The 18,489-nt window shown below is 59.1% G+C and overlaps 2 protein-coding genes across 2 annotated transcripts; both read right to left on the bottom strand.

Moving 5' to 3' along the window:
- Positions 1-108: 108 nt before the first annotated feature.
- On the bottom strand, positions 109-5,065 carry SHMT2 (serine hydroxymethyltransferase 2). Its single transcript, XM_067697069.1, has 12 exons — positions 4,911-5,065; positions 3,725-3,922; positions 3,149-3,228; positions 2,768-2,968; positions 2,392-2,473; positions 2,183-2,305; positions 1,917-2,056; positions 1,445-1,610; positions 1,147-1,246; positions 907-1,062; positions 719-826; positions 109-596 (listed from the first exon to the last, which is right to left on the bottom strand). Exons 1-12 carry the CDS (start codon positions 4,941-4,943, stop codon positions 469-471), a joined length of 1,515 nt encoding a protein of 504 aa, XP_067553170.1. The 5' UTR covers positions 4,944-5,065; the 3' UTR covers positions 109-468.
- A 2,538-nt stretch (positions 5,066-7,603) lies between these two features.
- Positions 7,604-17,057, bottom strand: NXPH4 (neurexophilin 4). Its single transcript, XM_067698675.1, has 2 exons — positions 16,869-17,057; positions 7,604-9,161 (listed from the first exon to the last, which is right to left on the bottom strand). Exons 1-2 carry the CDS (start codon positions 16,923-16,925, stop codon positions 8,298-8,300), a joined length of 921 nt encoding a protein of 306 aa, XP_067554776.1. The 5' UTR covers positions 16,926-17,057; the 3' UTR covers positions 7,604-8,297.
- Between the last annotated feature and the right edge of the window lie 1,432 nt (positions 17,058-18,489).

The raw sequence follows: 18,489 nt of genomic DNA, 5'->3' as shown, positions 1-18,489 counted from the left end.
GCCCCAGGGGTCCTTGTGGTAGTGGTGGGAGGGAAGGGAGGGACATGCTGAGGGAGACAAATCACCACCTGGCCCAGGGGACCCCTCCCACAGTAACAGAAGCTCAGGGCAGGTCAGCATTTTATTAGATAAAGATGAAAGAAGGGTGCCTACCCACTCCTTCCTCTGGCTCACAAGGGCAACTCCCCCCTCCCCAAGAGAGGGCAGGGAGTCTATAACACTGAGATAATGAGAGAGGTTAGGGCAGAAAGCCCCAAGCCTCTTCCTTCTAAGTCTTGTTACAAGAAGAAACCTCCTCAGCTACAAATCCTGGGAAGGGGAACTATACCCGCCTTTTCCCTTAAGTGGGCGGCCTTCCCCTCCTCCAGCAAAAAATTGGAAGATAGGCAGTTACCCCCACCCCTAACTTGTCCAGGTAGGGGGAAGAGGAATAAACGTCAGTCTGTGCGCTTCATTTCTTAGGTGCCTTCAGTGCTCATCAAAACCAGGCATGGGGAAGGCCTTGGCAAACTGCTCCACCCGTTGCCTGAGGTCAGCCAGCCGATGACTTGTTTCTGGGTCTTTGAGCAGGAAGGATTTGAAATCCTGGAGTTTGGCTAGAGATGGGGGAGAAAAAAAAAGTGGTCAGAGCTCTGGGGAAGGCCATTCGATCAGTTGAAGGAGGGGGGAGACAGTGAATGTAAACTGGGTGGGGGCAGGGGAGGGCTTGCCCACTCACCGGTCTTGCTCTTCACCTCCAAGCCGATGTTGACGCCTTCATCTATAAAGCCCACAACTTTCCGGAAGTCATCCTCACGGAACTGTCGAGAAGTCAAGGCTGGGGCCCCTGGGAGAGAGGCAGGAGAGGATTAGCATGGCCCAAGCCCACCTGGCAGCCACCCTTCCCCGCTGTAACCCAGGTCTCACCCAGCCGCAGGCCCCCAGGTGTGGTAGCACTTCGATCTCCAGGACAGGTGTTCTTGTTGGCCGTGATGGATACGAGTTCCAACACCCGTTCAGCTCGAGCCCCATCCAGGCCCTTGGGCCGCAGGTCCACCAGCACTAGGTGGTTGTCAGTGCCACCTGAGGGGGGACAGTAAGCAGGAAGTACTGAGTCCTGGGCCTCTGCCTGAGGGTAGAGAGGCTTTCACCTACCCCCTGGCTCACCAGACACCAGCGAGTAGCCTCGCTCTAGCAGGGCATCAGCCATGGCCCGAGCGTTCTTCAGAACCTGCAGGGAGTACTCCCGGAACATGGGGGTGCAGGCCTGGAGATGAGACAGCAGCACTGTCACCTTAAGCCCTGCCCCTTCTGCCCCTCCACCCCCAGCATAGTGTGACCCCATCCCAACCCCCTCCCATCCTGGCACCTCCCCCTTCCATCAGCTCCAACTTCAGTTGGCAAGGTGCAGGGTCTGAACCTGTAGGCCATGCCCCACCCACCCCACAAGAATAAGCTCCCCAACCTGCTTTAGGGCTACAGCCACTGCAGCAATGGCATGGTTGTGGGGGCCCCCCTGCAGGGACGGGAACACAGCAAAGTTGATTCGGTCCTCAAACGTGTAAGGGATCTCCCGGCCCGTCTTGGGGTCCACAGCCCGCACCCCCTTCCGGTAGAAGATGAGTCCTGACCTGTGCAGGAGGTAGGCGGTCAGAAGCTAAGCGGAAAAGAAAGGGCAAGGGGGTGGGGAGAACAGAGGAAGCTGGCTGGCCCAGCCCCGCAGGCTCCAGAGTCCAGCACAGTTGTGCTCTGTGTGCTAGACTCCAGGGGCTGAGGGGAGCAGCCCTCACCTCCACCCCGAAACCCCCTGCCGGGGAACTGCCTCCACGGGCAAGAGAAGGAGAACTGTCATAGACAGGGCTTCTGGTGGGAACCAATTCCTCAGATCCAGCCCAACAACGCCCCGGGAGTGAAGGCAGTGAGAGGCAAGGCCTGACCTGGCCCCTCGAAGGGTCTTGTGAGTGGTGGTGGTGACAACATCCGCATGCTCGAAAGGTGAGGGGATCACCTTGGCAGCCACCAGGCCACTGATGTGGGCCATGTCCGCCAGCAGGTGTGCCTTGACCTCATCACACACCTGGGCAGGTACAGAGACAGGCCTCAGCCTGGGGAGGGCCCAGACAGGCCTGCCCAAGGCTGCCCCTCCTCCAAAATCTCCCCACCAGCCCTTAGGGAGGGGCGGGTACTCCAGCCCTCCACTCACCTCTCGCATGCGGGCGTAGTCTATGAGGCGAGCATAGGCACTGGTACCAGCTATGATGAGTCGAGGTCGGAAGAGCCGAGCAGTGAGTGCCAGCTGGTCATAGTCAATGAGGCCGGTTTTGGGCTGGACAGACAGACAAAAAGCTAAAGCCCTAAGAAGAAAGCAGGGCAGCTCCTCACAGCTCCCTCCCCACACCCTAGAGCACTCACATTCAGCTTATAGGGCATAGACTCGAAGAAGATGGATGTAGCTGAGATCCGCTTAACATCAGACATGTAGCCATGGGTGAGACTGGGAGGGGAGGAGAGGAAGTAGGCAGGTTCAGAGTGGAATAACTCTCAGACTTAGCCACTCCCTTCCTGCCCCACTCCAAAGGCTGGGGTCTCTGGAACACTGCTCCTAGCAGGCACCACCCTCATGGCTGTGGGCCCCGCTTTCTGGGTCTTATCTTCCTCATTCACTGGAACTTGCAGGACTGGGAGAGCCCTGTTTCATCCGCATGGAACACAGTAGGTGTTCAACAAATTACTCTTCTCCCACGCCCATACTGCCTACAAGCCCATCACCCACCCCATCTATACTCACTGGCCCCCATCAGGCAGGTCCAGCCCCATGATTCGGTCATGAGGCTGCAGAAGGGCTGTGTAGGCAGCCAGGTTGGCTGGGGACCCCGAGTAAGGCTGGACATTGACTCCCCACTGAGCAGGATTCAGGTCAAAGGCCTCCAAGGCCCGGCGCTGACACAGCAGCTCGATTTCATCCACTACCTCTGTTCCTCCATAGTACCTGCAACGGGAGGGGAGTAGATCAGGGCACAGAGAAAGGGTTCCACCATCCCCCTGGACCAGCAGCAAAGGACTGGGAAGGCCACTTCTCTATGCACACTAGGAGGGTACAGGCAGGTGTCCCCTACTGGGATCACCATCCCTGAGGCTGTCCTCCAGCCTTCTGGTGCCTAGCCCTCACCTCTTGCCAGGATAACCCTCCGAGTACTTGTTGTTCAGACAGGACCCCAGGGCCTCCAGCGCAGCTCGGCTGCAGAAGTTCTGGGGTGGGGGAGGGGGCAATGTCAGAAGGTATTGAGCCCCCTTCCCTGGATCCCACAGCCCCATCATGCCAGAGCCCAGGCTGCAGGGAGGAGCCGGGTTCTACAGAAAGCTCTGTTCATTTAGGATTCCGTGCCAGGCCTGGGGCAGGCCCAGAGCAGCATCCTCAGAAACCCAGCTGCTGTGATAGGTGTCTCCAGCAAGGCCACCTGTCCAGTTGAACCTGTGCTTCCAAGCTTCTCTTTCCTCTTGGGATGGAAGAGGGACCAGACTAAACTATAGGAGCCCCGGGAGGCTCTGGAAGCTTTCTAATGCCCCATCCCATAAGCCAGACTGGCCCTGCCTTTGCTTCAGAGGTCAGTAAGAAGAGAGGAAGATGAGGTCCAGCAGGAAGGCCCTGAGTCTGAAAGGGAGAGCTGGAGAAATAGCAGGAAGATGACCTGTTACTTGCAGCACCCACGGTGGCCTAAGCCCTGGCCCCTCTCCCAGGCCCCACCTCTGAAGCAATGAGCTCCAGGCCACGACACTGCCTGTCCTTCTCTCTCCGTAGCAGCTCCCACATCTCAGGGTCACTGTCCGATAGACTCTCCTGGCCTGACCAGCCCTTGGTTGCTTCTCCAGTCTGGGTCTGGGCTGCCTCGCTGTGCTGGCACCGTATGGCCATCCTGACCAGCCGACCACATCTCCGCAGAGGCTGGGGGAGGAAAAGACAGGGTCAAAGAAAAAGTGCCCAGACAAAAAGTCAACAACCCTCAGCCACGCTTATCAGGACCTCAGGCCCCACATCCAGCAGCCAGCTGTCTCGTCGGTCTGTTCCAGTTCTCACCACTCCCACCTCCACCTTCAAAAGCCAGTTCTAGAGCCAAGGTTGAGATCAATGTCCAGGGGGTGGTTCTGATTCGGTCCATTCACCTCACCTCAGACTCTCCCTCCACCTCTGCCCTTGAACCACTCTGCAAAGCCTCGGGCAAAGTCTGTCCTCTAGAAGCCTATGTCTCTGGAACTCAGGGGCAGTCCCCACCCACAGAAACACATGGTCTTCCTGCAGAGCCTTCACAAAGTGATACCCCAGTCAGGGTGGGAGGCAACCAAACTGGCAAAAGTTAGGGCAACGAGCTGGTGGTTTCCTGAGCAACGGAGGTGGCAGGGTAGACCTTCAGCAGCCCCTGGGGAAGAGGTGTGTGTACGGGGTTGGGGGTGGACTGCTGGCAGGGAAAGCCAAAACCCACATCTTGTCTTTTGTGCTCCCCACTCTTTCCACCTCCTTCCAGCCCACAGAGCCGCGGGACCCCTGATACAAGCAAGGGTGACCAGCTGCATCATTTGCATGGCTCAGAGCTCGCAGGAAAGACTTAGCTCGCCGGTCCAGGCCAGGAACCCCTCTCGCTGGCCAGCACAGGGTCCACAGTTCTCTTCCCTAATGCCACGTCAAATGGGCGGTCACAAGGCCCTGGGGCATCTGGCTACCGGAATGGAGAGGGGCCCCAATCACCCCGCGTGTGCCGGGGGTCTCAGGGACCCCCTAGTTGCACATTCTCTCTCCCCTCCCGCTCTCCCCTCCCGGAGGACCCAGACCACGTGTGTTTAAAAGCCAAGAGAACCCAAGTTTGTGAATAGTTAACTAGGATAGGAGGGGAGCTTACTTCCTACTAGTCACCCAGCCTCCGGAGCCCCATTCTTACCCGAGTCGCCCAGAGCAAAGAGAAGGGCAACATCGCAACCGGAGATGAAGGTCCCAGCAGGTCCAGGCACCAACTCCGGCCGGGGAAAACGAGGGGCTGGAAGAAGACTGATCGGAGAGCGCATGCGCGAAAAGAGCTTCTGGGAAGCCACAGAATTAGGGCGGGGTCTACGCATGCGTAAGGTGGACGCTTTATGGTCTTTTGGGAATTGTAGTTTTTTTTTCCCCTCTTCTTCACTTTCGTTTCCCGTCTGTGGCCCCAGGGTCAGAAGCTTTTGCCTGAAAGAAAAGAGATCCAGTGCCGCCCCATCTCCTCGTTGTCCTGAAGCTCTTCAAGGTTTTCTTTCTTTCTTTTTTTTTTTTCCTGTCTGTTGTCCAGACAGCAACAATTTATTGGGTGTCTCCTGAGTGAACCTAGCGTTATTAGGCTCTCTGGGAAATACAACGACTCCTATACAAGCTGAAGAGCCCTGCTGCACTGGAAAGCACCCTGGTTTGGAAGAGTGAGAGACCCAAGTTCAAGTTCCAGCTCTGGGACTAACTAGCAAATTAGCCTATTTGAGCTGCATTTTCCTCACTTATAAATCAATAATAAAATAACATGTGGGAATTATATGAGGCTGTATGTAAACATGCTCTTGGATGGATCATCCCCCCCTCATCCTCACAAACCTGCCTCCTCCGTGACCATCTCCTCTTTCCCTGGGACATCCGGGAGCTGACTGAGGTGCTCCCTCCTTTCCTTGCACTTGTTGAATTTTGTTACCAATTCATTCTTGCTGCTCCAGCAATCACGGAGCTCTCTTTGTATCCTAGGGCTATAGATCCTTGGAGCTGGAAGGGATCTTCCTTGTAGCCTGACTTCATCTGGACTCATCCTTTAGGGGAGGGACTCATCGATCCCTCCAGGAGTAGGTTCCCAAACCTGGACATCAGAATTGGCTGGGAAATGTGATATAAATATATGAGTGGGGAGCCTTTCCTCAGAGGTTCTAATTCAATGGATCTTAAGGAATGGGCATTTGCCCACTCACGCTGAAACACAACAAAACCTCTCCTTAGTGATTCTAATAAGCAGTGAATTTGAGAACCACTGCCTTACAACATTACAATTCATTCATTCATTCAGCAGACACATTGCGCCCCTTCACCATGCTAGGCATGCCATAGCTGTGGAAATATCGGAATAGGTCACTGACTGCTGGTCCATCAAGAGGTGAACAACAAATGCAATTACAGGCAGAGGCACCTTACTCTGCTCCCAGATGTCCAGATGTCCTAAGAGCAAGGAGAGGAAGAGGAGAGGATGGTGATTGGAGGAGATAGGTTTGTGAGTCAAAGAGGGGGAGGACAATCCGTCACAAAGCCTATTCAGTTGCAAAGTCTCATTTAATCTCCAGAACACGCTATTTTATTATTGCTTTACAAGGGAGGAAACTGAGGCCCAGATGGGCTAACTTGCTAATTCCTGTCATTCCCACTTGGTTCTCATATCAGGCCTCAGAAGTCCCCCTTAGTTAGCTCTAACCTCCTTCCCTCCCACTCTAGCCTCAGGTGCTTTCAGCTTTTTCCAGTAATAAGCTTGGTGTTGGGAGTCTGCTGGGTTCCTCTCCTTCTTATAATCTCTGACCCAGAACCACTTCCCACCTTCCTCTTCCTTTCAGTTGATCCTGTTATCCATCCATCCATCACCTATTTATTTTCCCCATACTGACTTTTCCCTCCCAGGTGTGTCTGGGTGAGACTCACCTCCGACTCAGTTTCCCGCTGGAGCCAGTGGCAATCCTCTGGAGAACACTGCTCTCTTCCAGTTTTACCTTGACCCAGGACTCAAGGCGAAGGAAGGCTGAAGACGAGGTGTCGTTCTGTGCCTCAGCTAGTCTGTACCTCCTCCCTCGCCCCAGTCAGGGGTCCCGAGGGGAGGCGGGGAGTGGTGGGGCTGAGCTTGAGAACTGCTAATGAAGCCGCAGCCAATTAACGCCCGGGCCAGGGCTGGGGGAGGATAAAATTAGCAGCTGTGTCGACAGGAGTGAGCTGGAGGCGGGGTGGGTGGGGAGGGTGGGCAGCTGGCTGAAGGGGCCCTTGTTTGCGTTTGCAGACGGCAAGCAGCAGCGACGCTGCTGGGCTCTCCAAACTCGCTCTCGTCCCTTCCCCCACCCCCTCGTCTCAGGCCTCCCTGCCTCTCTCCCTCCCTCCCCCAACCGTCTGCAAACTCAGCGCCCACGGAATTAGGAAGGAAAAGGAAGATCGATGACTCCAGATGCCGAAAACACCGTTCCCCTCCCCCCGCCCCACCTGCCGCCTCCCGCCAGCCCCGCGGAGCTTAGCAGGTTGTCAGCGCTCTGCCTACGCTGTCCCTTACATCTCCGTCCCATTCGAGGCCTTATACCTCCTCCCCCAAAATAGCCCGCTGGTGGTCCGCTGTCAGGTCTAATTCCCATCCTATTTTCGGCAGCTTCACTTCGCCCACCTCTGGGAGGAAAATTCCCACCTCAGGCAGGGCTCCAACCCCAAGGGTCGTCCTCATCTGTATCTGATCTGGCCTTGGATGACCTCCAAGGTGCTAGCTCCGTCAATATTTGCCTCAGTTTCCCCACGAGCCGCCGAGGAAGGAGGCCCTGGCCAGGTCTCTGCCAGACATAAACCCACACCACCACCACCCCCTTCCCTACAAAGGTCTCACACAGACGCGTATTGGATTTCACTTTATTTTGTTCCCTTTCCCGTCTGTTTTGGTGTAGGAAAAAAAAAACATCACCGAGAGGAAGCAGCCGGAAAGGTGGAGCAGGATGGCAAGGACCGGAGGGAGGCGGGCGGAGGGCAGGGGCCGGGTCGATCGCCTATGCCCAGGAGTTCTGCTTCCGCTACCCTAATTATTGGGGTTTCGGGGAAAGGGGGACAGGCATACGGCAAGCAGAGGGGATGGGAATAGGCCACGGTTTATAGGCCTTTATGGTCTTTACGTGGGTACAGGGTGGAGGACAAGTACCTGGGGGTAAGAAAGTCAGGGTGGGATGAGGGTGCCAGGCCAGGCGTTATTAAAGCTGCGGGCAAGGGGAGTATCCAGCCCAGCGCCAGGGCGTAAAGAGGACCCAATGTGGACGCAGGAGACGCTGGGACCGCCTCCAAGCCCCGCCTATTCTGGGGCTGCGCTCTTGCTCCTCCACTTTGGGCTGTAGCCAAGGGGGCTACCCCCAGCCTCGTGGGCACTCCCAGTAAGGAGAAGGGGACCCGCGCAGACTGATGGTCCCCGGGAGGGCTGTTTCTCTCCGCCCCAGAGTGGAAAGGGTGGACGCGGCCACAGGAGCTGCGGGGTACGGGGAGAGGTCCCACTTAGGGAGTCCGGGATTTCGCGGGAAGCTCACGGCCCGGGAGAGGGCGGGGCGCGCTATCCAAAGTAGGGGTGCTCGCTCTGGAAGTTATAGTCTGGGCACACCTTCTGCACCAGTTTGTAGTCAAAGCTGAGGAAGGAGACGAAAATGCAGATGACTTTGAAGGGCTTGGCACAGAGCCAGGCGGCCTGGCTCTGCGTATGCTCGGTGAAGCACACCTGCGATGGGTCGTACAGGCACGGGCGGTGCTTGCGAGCGCGGTTCGTCTTCTCATACTCCACGTGGCAGTTGAAAGCGCGTGACTCTTTGGTCCCGGGCACTCCCAGCGCGCCCCCAAGCGGACCCGCCAGCGCGCCCCCGAGGGTGCCCCCTAGCCCCGACCCCGCGGCCGCTAGCCCCAGCGGGGGCCCCAGCCCAGGGAGCACCCCCTCCAGGGCCAGCGTAGACTGCAGAGGGTGGGGAGCGGGCCCCGGCAGCCAGACGCCCCCAAACTCGACACGCTTGGAGGGCGGCACGATGCTGACGCTGAGGTTGCCCAGGCTGGACGAGTTGTGGCGGAAGTACACGCTGAAGGTACCGTTCACATGGTCAACTATCTTACCCGTCACCAGCAGCGAGAACTTGAGAGTGTGCACCCGGAAGTAGAAGTCTCCCCAGCCGAAAATTTTTTTGGCGCGGGCCGCTTTGATAGACGGCTTTCTCTTGGTGCGCTGCCCGGGGGCCCCCGCCACCCCAGCCCGGGCCAGTGTCCGGGTGTGGTTAGCCGGCCAGGCCCAGCTCCAGGCACGGGCGGTGCCCAGGCCGTCGGAGGACCTCGGCGGTGCCGGGAGCCGATGGCCAGGGGCTCCCTCTCCGGCCGTGGCCGGGCCCAGCTCCAGGTACTGCGGCCTCCCGGACTCTGGTATCTGGGCACTGACGGCCTGTGGACGAAGAAAGAGGAAAAGAGAGCCGCTGGGGTTGTCTGGGGCCACCCGCCAGGGCCACGCCAGTCCCTCGCCACAGCCGCTAGAAAACCAAATGGAATCGGGCCGCCCGGAGCAGTTGCTCAGGGAGTGCGCATTCGAGTGGGCCTGCAGCCCTTTCACGCTGTGCGGTCTCGCCTCAATTTCTACATCTGTGAAATGACACTGAGAATCCTTGTGTTCTCAGAACTCTGATGAGGGCTGAGAAAGCCAAAAAGGCCAAAGCCAATGTGGGTTTGAATAGGGAGTGGAGCTGTGGACTCGGGCTTGGTTGGGAGTAATGGGCCAGGGAGAAGCTGGACTCCGGCAAAGGGAGGCCATGACCACTGTCAATGTCCAGCATCAAGAGTGAGACCTCCCAACACTTTTGCCAAGACCAGGGTCCCCCCCCCGGGCCTCAGCCTCTACTCCCTTGTGTGGAGAAGCAAGGGAAACCAATGGAGCTGCAGAGAGCAGTGGAGAGTCTGGGTGCTGTGGGTTGAGGCTTGGGAGCTACGTGGGCACCCCTCTCTGCCTCCAGCACTCCTGATGTGGGGGAGGCCGCCTGGTGGTCTCCCTGGGCTGGGAGCGTGCTGGAAGACCACCCCCTGCCTGCCCCTACCCGTCTCCGTGTGTCTCAGGTGGCCACGGATCTGGGAGACAGCATGGGGGAGTACAAGATGGATCCAGAGACGAGAGCTGCCCGGGCAGGCCCGGGCCATCAATTATCTGGGGCGGAGCGGGGGTGTGCGTGGGTGTGTGGGGTGGTGGCCGGGAGTGAAGGAGACGCGAGAGAGCGAGAGGAAGAAATATGGAGATGCTGGTCCAGCGAGGAGAGGGAGAGGAGCCGTGCATGTCAGAGTGTCAGTCAGACTGTGCTGGCTGTGGCCATTCAGTGTGGCCCTTACTGCGTGTGGGTTCGGCTTGGGGGGCAGGGAGTACTGCGTGTGTCAGTCTGGGGTGGTTGTATTTCTGTTAGCCTGAGAGGGTTGTACATATGTGCCTGCCTGCCTGGAGTGATGACTCTGTGTGTGTGTGTGTGCGCGTGTGCTCGTCTCAACCTATGCTGATGGGTGTGTATGTGTCTGCCTGTGCATGGTGGGTGTGTGTGTGTCCATGTGTATCTGTATGCCCCTGTGTATCAGTCTGAGGAGGCTGTGTTATGTGTGTCTGCCTGCTTGTGGTGGCCGAATGTCTGTTGTACTAGTCTGTGATGGCTATGTATAGGGGTCCGGGTTGCATATGTGCTTGGGTTGGCTGTGTCTGTCTGTCTGTGTGTGTTGATCTGAGTGAGGCTGTGTTTCAGTTTGTGGTAGTTGCATCTGTGTGGCTGGTGTAGTTGTATGCCTGGATTGGCTGTATATCTAAGGGTGGCTGTGTGTGACTCACTGAGGGTGTCACTTTCCCTGTGTGAGCTCCTATCATCCTCTGTGCATGTGTCAAGCTCTTTCTCAAGGGTGTGTGTCAGTGTGTCCACAATGATATAACAACTGTCGTCTCGTTCTGTTCCCCTGGGGGGTGCATATGTGTGAGTTGTATATGAATGGTCTGGGGAGGGGGCGTCCCACACTGGCCTGCAGGGTGAGCTTTGGGTAGGTAAAGAGGCCAGGCAGCATGGGTGTCCCCCTCTGTTTGCATACACCATGTGTCCACAAGGGACAGGAATGGCAGAGTCAAGCTGCTGGGCTAGAATCTCCACCGCCTGGTCCCCATTCCCGCAGCTCTGCGATCCCGGGTTATTAATGCCGCCGCCACCCGCTCATCATACATATTTATCGCCCCCCTCATTCCTCCTCCCGTCCATCTCTCCTTCCAGCTCAGGTGAGGGGGGCGGGAGCGTCAAGAGTGATTGACTCAGACTGACAAGCTTGAGCAGGCAGCTAACCCCCGGAGGGTGGGCCTGAGAGGGGCTGAGGGGAAGGGGTCCAGGGCCACGGGGGAGGGGGAAAGGGCCTTCCAGGAGGAGGGGGCAAGGCCCCAGGAGGTGGGCTTAGAGAGGGCAGGGCCTGAGCCCTGGAGGAGGGAGTGTGTGAAGCTTCCAGGGGAAGTCAAAGAATGGTTGGGGGCGAGTCGTTTGAACTCTGACACCTAATCTTCTCACCCCTCTGGGCCCAACCACTAGCTCTTTCCAGGGCATCCAGCGGTGCCCAAGCCTGCTTTTATGACCCCGAATGCCTCTGAGCTATCCCCTCCCAGCACACCCCAGCAGCACCAGACGTCCTGCACCCAGTGCTGGACCTGTCGACTGCTTCAGTCCAGCGACTCCTCCCAGGCAGGGGCTGGGAGAGGCAAGGCGGTTTGGCTGGGCTGTGAGGGGTGCCAGGTGTCCCCCCACTCTGATCCCAAATTGCTGCCTGCGCTTCTCTGATCCTGGCAAATCCCTGGGCTTTGGGCGCCCGCGCCCCCCACCCCCCGCTGCAGACAGCCAAGATAAAAGGGAAGAGGTGCGGGGCTGGGGCGGTGGGCGGCCGAAGCCACCCTGTGCGGAGAGCTCAGTCAGGGAGGGGCGAGAGTCTTCGAGGAAACGAGCCGAGAAATGGGAACATGGAATCAAATCAAATCAAATCCTCCCTCTGGCTTCCTTGCCCGCACGCTCGCTCTCCCTCTCTTGCTCTCCCTCTCCCTCTCACTGTTTTTCCATCTCTCTCTCTCTCTCCCTCTCTCAGTCTCTTTTTGTCTCTGTCTCTTCCTCACTGTCTCTAATTTTCTCCTTCTGTGATTCTGCTTTTCTCTCTGTTTCTGTCTGTCTGTCTAACTGTGGTACTTTCCCTCTATCCTTCAGATTGTCTCCAACCGTGGGTAGGGTTGGGAGGGAGGGGAAAGCAAGGTGATAAGGGAGTCCGTCTTTGCCTAGAATCCATGGTGCTGTCCCTCCCCCTCTACGAATGAGAGTGGGAGCAGGGTGTTGTCTGAGGAAGGGTCCCGCTCACTTCAGAGCTGGTTTAATTAAGATAATTGGGTGCAGTGACATTTGCGGAGGGGAGAGGCTAGCCTGGTTGTCGGCTTAGGGGGGCAGGAGGGAGTGGGAGGGTGAGGATGGGGGTGCGCTTCACCAGACGCCTCCGGGCCCTGGCGGGGCGGGAGCCGAGCCAGGAGTGCTTTGCCCCCAAGGCAGCGAGCCCACGCATTGGAGGGGAGTTGAGGCTGCCTTTTGCTGCTGAACAAACTCCACTGGGGTGGGGGTGGGGGCTCTTTTGGGACGGGACCGCTGGGAATGCGGGAGGATCAGGCTGTCGGCCCCCCAGCCGCATTGCAGGGCACACCTCCCCCAGGCCTCCAGACCTGTCGGTGGCTTCTCTCCTGCTGTGTGGGTCAGGCGGGGTGGCTCAGGATTCTGACTGGGGGAGGGGATGGCACCCTGTGGCTGGGGAGGTGCAGTGCTTCCAGGCCTGGGCTGGGGAAGGAGAGGGAAGAGCGTACTGAACCCTTGCACCTAGAAAGAGGTGCAGGCACCGCAGTCAGGGCGGGTGAAATAGCCAGGGTCTGGCTGGGAACCAGGGATAGAGACGGGGGTGAGGACAGAGGTGGGGTGGACTGGACAGGCTGGGGTGAAGACTGGGACAGAGATGGAGGGGGACTGAGCAGGCACAGGTATATGGTGCAGAGATAAGGATGGAACAAGGACAGGCATTGGAACAGGGATGAAGAGATCAGAAATGGTGGACAGGCATTGGGCAGAGACTAGGATGCAGATGGGATAGGGGCCAGGAGAATGAAGATGGGGGAACAGAACAAGGTGGGAACTAAAATGGGGATGGAGGAAGACAGGGATGGTGGATGAGGGATGGGCATTGGGGAAGATGAGAGTGGGATAGGGACCGGGAGATGGGGGTGGGAACAGAAACGGGGGATGGGAAATGGTTATTGGGCAGAGACAGGGATACTGAGGGATGTAGAGACCCAGGGGATGGAGTTGGGGATGGGGAATGTGAATGGGGACTAGAATGGGAAATGGGGGACAAGGAAGGAGATAAGAGACAGGGAGACAGGAGCTGAGGACAGGTATGGGAGACAAGTCAGAGGAAAAGGCAGAAGACCGGCAGGATCAGGCTATGGGAGGGGGCCAGGCAGGTGGAGGCGAAGATACCTCCTTCCAGACCCTACTATAGCTATAGCGTGAGGGGGCGGGGATCGCCGGTGGGGCGGGCTCTGCCCTTGGGCAGGGCGCCTCCTCCCCCTCAGCCCCGCCTGCCCGCCTGCTCGTGGCCTGCAGCGCAAGGCTCACCGTTATCTGAATTTTGATTTTATTTTATTTTATTTTATTTCCCTGCTTCCCAGAGCCGGCGCAGTCCCCCCGGGAACGGCCACCCCCCGCCCCCCGCCCTGCGCCTCACTTTATTATTGCAATAAATGTGCCTATAAAGGCGCGGGCTCCGGGGCGCGGTGGGGGGGTGGGAGCCGCGGAGCTGGGATGTAATTTCCCGAAGCTGGAGCCGGAGGGGGAGTGGGCGGGGTGGAGGTGGAGGAGGGGTAGGCGAGGGAGAGGGGGAGACTCGCCAATTTCCAGCGCTCAAGGCAGCGCTCCCTGCTCCCCATCCCCGCCCCGCAGCTCGTTCCCACCCCGAGCCCCGCGACTCCCCACTGCGCCCAGCCAACCTTGAGCCCTGGGACCCCTCCCCCATGACTGACCCTGCCCTCTCTCTGTAACCCTGTCCCCCGTCCTGGCCCCCGCCCATGTGGAGTTCCAGGGCTCGGTCCAAAGTTCCGCATCTCCTCGACGATGATTTAATCTCTGACCCCTAGGATGTCCCCTCCACTTACCTGGTCTCTCTGAACGTTTATCTCGCCCCTTCCCAAAGACCCTGTCTCTGACCCCAGTGACCCTTCTTTACGTTGTTTCTGTCCCCCAAGTACCTCACCTCTTCCCCAGCCACCCTGTCCTGGACCTCCAGCTCCTCCCCCACCCCAAACCTAAGACCGTTTAAATTCTTCTTTCCGCGGGTGCCCCTCCCATACGCGCAGGCCCTGGCCCGAGGGAGCTATCACAGCGCCCACCTCGCCTGTGTCCCTGGCCCAGCTGCGGCCCCTGATTACCCCCAAATCCCTGCGGACAGCTCTGGGCCCTGGCCCAGACTGCATGTGCCTAAGTGGCCCAGCCAGAGATTAGCTGGGGGACTAGAGGGGAATATGGAGGCAGGAGGGGGTGGCTAGATGCAGGGCTGGGGCCAGCCAGTGCTGAGAGACTCAATTCAGCCTAATCCTTCCCTGAGGCATGATAGAGCTGGAAGGTCCCACGGGGCCCCGCCCCTGCCCTCCCCCAGCTAATTAGTAATTAGTGATTAGTGATTAGTGACTATTGATCGCATGCTGCTTCTCCCAGTAGGCGGCTGCTTTGGCAAGGGGTGGGGAAGACCAGAGAAAGAGAGAGGAGTCAAAGACAGTGTTAGAAAGATCCTGAAGGAGACCTGGGCCAGAGCCCCAGGGGCAGTGGAAGCCAGGAGTCGCAGGCCCCGAAAGGAGACCGGGAGCCTGGAGCACGGAGGAAGGAGGGAGAGAGCTCCTGAAGGACGGGCAAGTGAGCGCGGCATGGGAGAAGGCAGGGTTGTTAATGTTGGACAATTAGGGTTTCCCTGTAAACTGTGCCCCACCAGCCTCTTACCCAGTGTCAACCCAGTGCCAGCTCTGGCGCTGAGACAGCCCTGAGCACACGCGCACACACACACACACACACAAGCCACACTCAGATACATGAACACATCCTGAGGCTCACACTCAAATGCACTCAAAATGACAAGAAAGCAGATACACACTCACAAGCCTCGGAGACTCACATACAGACAACACATGCACCCCAACACACATACATCCACCAGAGACACACCCCGGGGTAAACACACGAGCACACCCCGTACTCACAAGTGCACACAAGCGCACACAGATACTCAGACACACGCTTTCCTACACACACTCCCGCACGCAGTTATACATATTCACGCACCCACGGTCTGTACGTACATGTAAGCACAGCTTCTCACATGCACACAAGCTGGACTAAATGGCAGATACACTCTCCCCCACGGACTCCAACACGGAGGCCCACAGCGGGAGCTCTAGCACACTCAGACACATCCCCATCGCTCACATCCTCACGCTTACTCTCCCTCAAGTCTTCACCAGATGTTTCATTCCCCTTCAGGGGGCAAAGGAAATTAAACCAGATAGGTCCACAGGGGAGTTTATTTGATGGGGAGAGGGGAGAGGAGAGTGGGGAGGAATTAGAAAGGAGGGGCAGGGGAGTACCATCCATCCCCACCACCTCTCCCCCGGGGCCTTCACACCTGGGTCGGTTGTGGGACACAGACCCCCTCCCACAGGCAGCTCTATGGGCAGAACTAGGCAGCAGGTCCAAAAGAAGCTCCTGCCAGTGGAAGCAGTTTTTGTGGAGGGGGCTCCTCTGCCCACCTTCCGGCTCAAGGTCACCAGGCGGGTTTGGGAGAATCAGGGAGCTCCATCGCCAGCGTCACTAGGGCAGCCCCTGCCCTGCTGGAGCTGCTGAGTGCGATCTGGCTGAGCAGGTGGGGGTCCAGGTGTGTGGGGAGAACTACACCCCTTCCAGATTCTGCAGGGTCTGGGAGTTGGGGTGTAGCGAGTAGGGGTTTAGGGAGCCACCTGTCTGCCCCAAACTGGGTAGGTCACACTTAGGGTAGGAAACAGTTAAGTCAGAGACAGGGGAGCTGATGGAAGAAGATAGGGGTCCTGGGCCTAGGCCCCCATTATGGGACTCACGGCGGGGCACAGATGGCTGCCCTGTGAAGCAGGCACACTTGCACTCACCCCTTCAGAGCCAACACCACACGCCACACCAGCAGACACGCACCCTGGACCCCAGCACTAGACACCCAAGCCTGGCTGCCCCGGACACAGGCACGCACACAGGTGCACACGCTGACCCCCGCACTCCACACCAGCACACACGAGCGCGCCGTGTACACAAATCGAAGCCTACAAGTCGGGAGGGAGGCAGATCAAGTCGGGGCCCCTTTAGCCTCTGTCTTCGCCCTGGAGCCTCAGGGAAGGAGGCAGCCTAGGGAGATGGGGGCGAGGACAGGACAGGAGGAGAGACTCTTTCCAGACAGCCCTTACCCCCTACCCGCCGGGCGTGAGAGAGGGGTGTGTCTGTGAGGTTGTGCAGGGGAGATGGTGTCTCCGCGGGAAATGTGATGGGAGACTGTAGCCAAGTTCGGCGGTATCTGTGTGAGTCCGTGTGTGCGCGCGTGTGTTCGAGCTGTGTATCCTCGGAACACAGTGCCCACCTGGCATTGTGACAAGGGCAGAGAAGAGAAATGAGAAGGTGGGGGTGGATGGGCGGAAGGACAGACAGCGAGGAAGGCGAGCGAGGTTGGCGCGGAAAGACGGCAAGGCTGACACCCTGCTGGCTTGTCTGTCTGTCTCGCACTCCCGCTCCGTCTGGCGCACTCGCGGGTCGGGCTTCGTCCCCTCCCGCGCCGCGCCTGGAGCGGGATCCGAGTCAGGCCTCCACCCTGGCACCAGCCCCCCGGACCCTCAGCCAACTTGAGCTGGGAGAGCGCCTATCCTGAATCGGGAATCTGTCTGTCCGCGTCCCCCACGCCGCGCAAAGTTCGGAAGCTCCGAGCGGGAGGCGGGGCGGGCGTACGGAGCCCCTCGCACTCTGGGACCTTTGCGTCCCGGACCCCAGCGCTCGCGCTACCGCAGGGCAGCCCTTACCTTCCTCAAGAGCCACGGGCCAAAGAGCAAGAGAAGCCATTCCGGGAGCAGCCGCATCTTCCCGGGAGGCCAGGCGGGGCGGGCGGGGCGGGTCCCGGGCAAACGGGAGCCGGGCCTGAGGTCGAGGGCGCGGGGTGGCTGCCGAAGCGGCGGGAGCGGGCGGCGCGGCCCGCGGACTGAGCGGCAAGAGGAGCGGAGAGCGGCGCTGGGGGCGGGGCGCGGGCGGGGGAGAAAGTTGGGTCTGACTCGGGCGGGCTGGGGGGCGGGGCTCCGCGGAGCTCCAATCCCGGCCGCGCCCCGCGCGCCCCCTCCCGCCCAGCTGGGGGCACCGAAGGTGACTTTCATCCCGACACGCCCCAGACACGCCCCCGGCCCAGGTGCGAAGGGGAGAGGGCTGAGGGGTTCGGGCACCCTGTATCCTAGAGGCTGGGTCTGTGCACCGCTGAGGAATAGGGCCGGGAGTGGGGCTCGAGGCTCCGGGACCTTGTTCCTGAAGCGGGGCATGGTGGAGCAGGGGCCTGGGGAGGCTCAGCGGCCCAGCAAGACCAGGGTCCTTCGGAGCTCCGGGCCCCTTCGATGCTCCGGGACCTGGAGGGTCCCAGGGCAGAAGCAGGGCAGGGGCCGAGGTGAGGGCGGGCGGGGCCCCGGGTGCCTGCCGCTGCGCAGCTCTGACGGGGATGGATGGGCGCCCCGCGGCTCATTCGGCCCGGAGATGAGAATCATTGATCACGGAAGGAAACCCCATCACGTCTTTCAATAGGGCTGACAAACGACGCCCGCCGCCCCCCCCCACAGCCCCCGCCTTCAAGGCACCTCTGCGGTCTCAAGACCCCTCCGCTAGATCCGCCGTTCACCTTTGCCCCTCGCCCCCCGCCGCCGACCCCTCCACACGTCCCAGAGCATCCCCGCGTGGGGGGTTGGGCAGGAGCCGCGCCGCCTGTCCGGCCTCTTGGTGCAGCCTCCATCCCTTTTCTCCCAGTGTCCCATCTTTCACCGTCAGCTCCTCTAGATCCTTCTCCCCTTCCGCCTCTGTCTCTGTCCTTGTCTCTGTCTCCAGCCTGGCCCTGTCTCTGTCCCTATCCTCTTGGCTATTTCTTCATCCCTCCCTCCTCCCACTGGTCTCTCTCGCTCTCTCTCCTGCCCAAGGAGTCTTCACCTGTCAGCTGTTGCTATGCGCTGAGGCTGTGGCTGAGATTGTGGTATGACCGACACCTTGACAGCGAGAGATAGGGACAAGCAAAGACAGACAGAGAGACAGACACATACCCGGAGACACCAGCACATGCCCCCAGGCATGCACACAGGTACATCACAGGGGCAGGCCACACTGTAGAGGTGAACATACAGGCAGAGAGAAACACATTCACACAGAGAGCAGCACACACACACAGACAGGTACACACCTCGAGGCACTGATCCACACAGATGGACACACTCGGTTTACACACACACAGAAGCACACACAGAGAGTGAGACAAATGCACACTTTCACCAAGAGACAAGCATACCCAGCCAGGTACTCAGAGCCGACGACCGACCCCACCTTCCTTGCCTTGGCAGAGAGGCAAACATCCACATACGTAGATGGACACACACTCAGGTGTACGCCGGCACTGGCAGT

The sequence above is a fragment of the Pseudorca crassidens genome, chromosome 11, assembly GCF_039906515.1.
Source record: "Pseudorca crassidens isolate mPseCra1 chromosome 11, mPseCra1.hap1, whole genome shotgun sequence".
NCBI lineage: Eukaryota > Metazoa > Chordata > Mammalia > Artiodactyla > Delphinidae > Pseudorca > Pseudorca crassidens.
The sequence above is the reverse complement of the archived record's forward strand: the minus strand, read 5'-3'. Positions and strand labels throughout refer to the sequence as shown.